General features: G+C 58.2%; 1 protein-coding gene across 1 annotated transcript in view; it reads right to left on the bottom strand.

Moving 5' to 3' along the window:
- SEMA3G (sema domain, immunoglobulin domain (Ig), short basic domain, secreted, (semaphorin) 3G) overlaps window positions 1-3,052 on the bottom strand; it is a gene marked incomplete at its 5' end in the record, with an annotated part of 7,463 nt that extends 4,411 nt beyond the window's left edge. Inside the window, 3 exons of the mRNA XM_010015236.1 lie at window positions 412-531; window positions 1,882-1,944; window positions 2,892-3,052. Of these exons, the coding sequence (XP_010013538.1) occupies window positions 412-531; window positions 1,882-1,944; window positions 2,892-3,052 (344 nt within the window). The remainder of the gene's footprint in view (window positions 1-411; window positions 532-1,881; window positions 1,945-2,891) is intronic.
- Window positions 3,053-5,814: the final 2,762 nt, after the last annotated feature.

The following is a 5,814-nucleotide window of genomic DNA, read 5'->3' as shown; positions in this document are numbered from 1 at the left end:
GCAAGGCTCCCATTGCCAGCACAGCACCAGGCTGTAAGGAGGGAACAGGGAGCCCTGTGCTTCCACCCCAGCCAACCTGACTTATGAGCAGCGAACTGGGAGAGGAGGAAATGTCAGCCACACCACTACCCTGGCAGGACACCAGCCCCAGGGACATGTCTGGAAAGGTGCCGCCACGCCAGAAAGGTGGAGGAGTTTGGGAGTGGGTAGCGCAAGGGCAAAAGGGTAACAGGGAGCTGGTTCCTGACATGCACACCCAGTATTCAGCATGGGACAAACACCAGATCCAGCATCCCCATACAGTGCTGAAGCCTTCCAGGAGGGAGGCAGATTATAGGGATGTCCTGAGCATCCCAGGGGTGTCCTACCAGGGATGCTCAGGATGGGCACCCCACCATGGTGCTGCCCTACCTCACCACGGTGCCCCACATAGATGAAGGCGCAGACAGGGTGGAAGGCACCTGTCCCACAGGCCAGCAAGTGTGTCCGGTTGTAGGGGTGCAGCACACGGATGTAGTTGGCACAGTCAGTCTGGGGGAACAGCACAAGAGGGGGAGGGTTTGGGGGAGGCTTGGTGCTTCACCCACCCCCAGCTCCCTGTCTCTGCCTGGGGCCCTGTGACAACGGGTGAGCCCCAGCCCTGGCTCACTGGGCTGCACCCACCTTTCTGCCACAAGTGATCCAGCCAGCACCTGGGCACCTCCTGCCCACAGGCACCCAGCTGCTCACCCCATCACACAGCCCCTGCCAGCCATGGGAGCAAGATCACCTGCCCAGCAGCTTCTGGTGGCAGCAGCTCCTGGTGGCAGCAGCTCCTACACCCAGCCCCAGACCCCTGGGAGTGCTCCTCTTCCTAGCGCCCAGGACGTGACCAGATGCAGGGACGTCCTTCCCTGTCCTATTCCTGCTTACGCAGGGATGAAACAAAAGGAGGAAACACAGCAGACAGAGACGGATACCTACAGTCATCCTTGTCTGCCTCCAGGACAGGCCTGATCTGGGATTGTCGCCTGCTACTAGGGACTGGTAGCAATGACACCCCTGGGGGTGCAGCCCTGCACCTCTGCCCTTGCCCAGCCTCTCCTGGCAGTTCCTACTGGAAAAGGGCTTCCTTCCTTCTCCCACTGAGCATCACCAGCTCTCCCCAGCCAGTGCCTGCCCTCCATTATCCCCCCCAGTGGAATGTGAGGCCCCTTGTCTGCCGGGAACACTGCCACCGAGCCACCCCGGGGGTTCCCAGCCTCCCCGCTGTTTATTTTCCCTTTGCAAAGAGCCTCTAAAATAGCAAGTTAAAAAAAATATATATGTTCAAGAAAAATAAAGGCTTGAGCCTGGCCCAGCTTGTATCTGTTGGTGAAAGCTTGTAAAACAAACATACAGCGCGGGACAGGGACCCCCGGGAGCAATTCGTCTGGGCAGGGGTAGCCTGGGGGTTTCTCCCCACCATAGTCCTGTCTCATATCGGGGCAGGGGGGATGCAAAGAGGGGTAAGGTCTAGGGAGCGAGGTCACTAGACCTGAGTGAGTTAAAGATTTCCCACCGCTGGAGCCAGCCAGGATGGGCCAGACCACATCACTGGGGCCTGGAACACAGCTCGGGGCTTCTGGTCCCTCTGAGCTCAGGTCTAGAATCCTGGCTGTCCCTGCCCGCTCAGTACAGCCATGTTTGGGGCACACCAGCAGCCACTCTGCAGCCAGTGGGGCTGAGCAGAGGCCTGGAGGTGGGATTTACTGGGTCCAGAGTGTTTCACACTGTAAGGCTTGGCTGACGACTCCCTGCCTCAGTTTCCCTCATCCAAGGGATGATCCCTTGCTCTGCCATTAACTAGCCACACAAGGGGACCTCCCACTCAGGGCAGAGCACACATGGGGCAAGACTCACCCCTGGGTCCTTCCCCTTCTGAAAGCACTCCTCCGTCTGCCCAGGGAGTGGAGGCCAGTAGATCTGAAACACAAAGTACGCATTGGAGCAAGAAGAGGGGACAGCAGGGACACAGCTTTGCAAACACAAGTCCCCAGGCTGTCAATGGCATGGGGATGGAGAGACGAAGAGTGAGAGGGACCAACAGCTCTCCAGAGCCCACAATGCCCAGGCTCCCACCCTGCAGCCCAGGGCAGGACCCTTCCTCCTGAGGCAAAGCACCCCGGTCGTCACAGCCACAGCTGTATTTGGGTGGTCACGCTGGGGATGGCTGGAGCTGGCCTGGAAGGGGAGGGGCTTACGGGTGGCCTGTGGAAGGGTGCTGTGGGACAGCAGGGAGTGATGGAGCCCAAGTCCCCTGCAGCCTTTGGCAGCTCTCAGACCAAGGGCAGCTTGGGTACACAAGCCCTTGACCCCATTGCAGTGACCCAGCACACCAAGGGGCACTTCATTTCCTTCTCCACTTTCTTTGGCTAGAAACAGCCCAGATCCATGTTTAAAAAAACAAAGTCAAAGTGGAGAGGTTGAAGGAGGAGGGGAACCACCACCAGCGTTGTCACTCTGGTCCATCACCTCTCCCAGCTAGGAGCTTTGCCAGCTGAACCCTGGCACAGCTTGTTGCAATGAGGGATGCTTTTACTTCCTTGTCTCTGCAGGCTTTGAGCTGTTTATTTGGCCCGTGAAGTGGATGCCTAGATGGGGATGGGCAGCACTTGCTCTCCCAGTGGTAGCTTTTTAGGAGAGTGGGGTCCAAGACATAGCTCAGCACCCAGGAACCACCAGTGGGGCTGCACCACCAGCATGCAAGTTTCAGATGTATTTCAGGGTGTTTGAGATGGAGCCATCCCCAGGGCAGGTCTGGTTTCAGGGTGACTTTGACTGGCTTGGTTGGGCATCATTCACCCAGAAGGGCTGCACAGGGGCCAGGGTGGGGGTGGAGCCCCCAGGGTGCTCAGCAGGACCCAGCTCACCTCCTTGGCATCTGTGTTGGCCCTGTCTAGGAGCAGGGAGTAGAGCATATCTTTCCCTCCAATGAAGAGCCGGTCACGGTACTCATCCAGGTAGAGGGAGCGGAAGCCCAGGAAGCCTCGGTGGCCAAAGAAGAGGACAGAACGGTTGGTGCTCAAAAGCTCTGCCAGAGAGGGAGGGAGGTGTCAGCCCCCAAACACCCTTCAAACCCTCTTGGGAAACACAAGAGGATACTTAGACCTCCACCCCAGTGGCTGCACCAAGGGCCCCTAGCTTTTTGAAGGGACAACCAGACGGCTGTGATGGCCACAGAGACAGGAGGGTCCCTTTGAGCTGCTGGTTCTGAGTATCTCAGAGCAGAAGAGCTGCTCCCAACTGCTGCGGAGAGCAGCTTCCACCTCCATCCCCACCTCACCTTGCCCAGCAAGGACTGGCTGAATCACCCCAGGCTCCTACCGTGTCCGTGCCACAGTGAGTCGGGTGTGTGAGAGCCTGGCAAAGGCTGTGCCGTGCCATCAGCCCCAGGCTGGGTTTGCACGGAGCCCGGGAGGGTGTCAAGAGCGGGCACAAGGTGGGCAGAAAGCAGGTACTGCCCCCACCAGGTGCCAGGCAGGGATACAAGGGTAGGCACCCAGCCAGTGCCATGGGGAAACAGGCACACAAAGCCCACCACCGGCACCACCAGACCTCGATGGCACCACCAGACCTCACTGGTTTCCTCCCTGCCATGGCGTGGGAACAGCACTTGGGGAAAGGCTGGATCGGCATGGGGACACCGTGTCCCTGGGATGGACATCACATCCCAGAGCAACAGGGTCTGACAGTCAAGGTTCCCAAAGCAGGTCCAATCCTGAATCCCGTCAGATGCTGAGAGGACCCCTGCAGTGATGCCGCTGCGGGGGCAGAGGCGAGACTGGTTCCTGGTGGGAAATCACTTTCAGCGTCAGCAAGCCGAAAACCCCGGCATGGTGGCACCCACCCAGCTGCTGCAGAGAGAAGGCAAGAGGGAGCAGCTCAGCTTCACCCGGCTCTGAAACCCCATCCAGTGACTGGGGAGGAGGAGGAGGACAAAGCGCCATTGATGAGCACAGACATGTCCCCAGACACCCTCTCCGAGGAATGCTGCCACCCACCGCTGCTGACCCCATCGAAACCCCCAGCCTGAGCAAGCCCCACGCATATCCCCATGAGAGGGGGGCACCAAGCCCTGCTTTTGCTGGGGGGACATTCGTCACCTCCATCCTGGTGGGAAATGTTTCTGCTGGGACCTGTAAGAGAAACAGTCTGTCCCTAGGGGACACCAGCCACTTCCACCCCATCACACACAGCTCCCATCGCTCCAAGTCACTCAAGGGCAGTCCCAGTGCCCTAACTGGCGATGCAGTGGCATGGAGGGACACAGCCACAGCGACTCCATCCTCACTGGGAAGACCCCTGTGCCTGCAAGCAGAGCTGGCACCAGGGGCCTCTCCATTCCACCTCCCCGGTGCCCTCCCATAGTCTCCTGTCTTCCCATATTGCCGGGCCCAGCCCGGGAAAACTGTCGTCTCCTTCTATTCTTGCCCAGCAATAATATTTTCCCAACTCAGAATAACATTGGCAAAGTCAGCAGGCTCCTTGTATTGTTTCAGGCGAGGCTTCCCCTTCTCCCCCAGCCGCGGCAAATTCCTCCTGGTGCCTCAGGTTACACCGGCTCCAGGCGCCTTCCCCTTCCCTGCTTTCACCTCCCCAGGGAGCAGCACCCTGCCATGCCCCATCCATCTCCTTTACCCCAGGGTGGGGGTCCCTTGGTAGGGACAGCAGGAAGCTGGAAGGGCACTGGGCTGTGCTGCAGTGCTCCCAGTCCACACAGCAGCAAAATGCTCCTTCCCCTCTTACACAAGCAACTGCTGGAAGTCGAAACAAAAGGAAAAGTGTGTCTTGAAGTGAGAGAGCGAGCTGGGGACACACTGCACCCACCGCTCGACACCTTCCCCTATTCCCGCCCCAGACATCACCCAGAAGCCAGAGCCACAGCCAGGCACAGCTCAGCTAAGCACAAGCAGCTTCAGTTCGCCCCAGTTTTCATTTCAGAGGCTTCTAATGACTTTAATTGAAAATTTCATTTTCTTTTTCTGCCCCCAGGGGAGAAGGCGGTGGCAGAATTTGTTTCATGGGAAATCTCAGTTTCTGTTTCCAATTTGGAAGAGGAACAGAATAATCAGCTTAAGAAATAAAAAAAAAAAAAAGCTTCAAAAGGTTGTTTGCTCCCCGCGGGAGGCTGTGGAGCCCCGGGAACCCCTCGCACCTGGGGAATGGCACGGATGGACTTTGTGCTGGAGTGGATCAGACACTCAGCCAGACGCTGAGCCCTACACCAAGCTCTGCTGGGACCCTCGACCTCCCACCCTGCCATTCCCACGAGCCACCCTGGGTGCCTGCTGCCTCACAGGATAAGCTGGGCCACTGCGTGCCTCAGTTTCCCCCTTTCAGCAGGGAGGGAGCTCCTGAGGTCTCCTGCTCTGCCCCAAGACAGGGGCATGGATGCAGCCAGCCCGTGCCACAGGGCAGGGGAACCCCAGCCCAGGCAGCACAAAGACAGAGAACAGCTTTTCCCCAGCACAGGGACATGCCCTGCAGCTCCCTGGGCTCTCCAAGAGCTGGGCTGTCCCAGGCTTTTCCCTTCCTTGGGAGGATATGCATGATGCAATTTATTTTATTTTAAATTTTTTTAGAGCAGGTTGATTGCTTTTAGGCAAGAAGGAGGAGACTGGTGCGCTACAGACTCCTCTGTCAAGTTTGGGTGGAAGCAGTCTGTGGATTAAACTGGCAGAGTTGGGGATGCAGCGAGCCAGAGCAGAATCACAGCGAGAGCTGTAATTAAAACCAAAGCATTCCCATGCTGCACCCCAGTCCCCCTGCACCCTAGCACCCGCGGCCCCGCAC

The sequence above is a fragment of the Nestor notabilis genome, unplaced genomic scaffold (assembly GCF_000696875.1).
Source record: "Nestor notabilis isolate BGI_N333 unplaced genomic scaffold, ASM69687v1 scaffold19875, whole genome shotgun sequence".
In the NCBI taxonomy this organism is placed as follows: domain Eukaryota; kingdom Metazoa; phylum Chordata; class Aves; order Psittaciformes; family Psittacidae; genus Nestor; species Nestor notabilis.
This window is presented reverse-complemented; position numbering and strand designations above follow the sequence as displayed.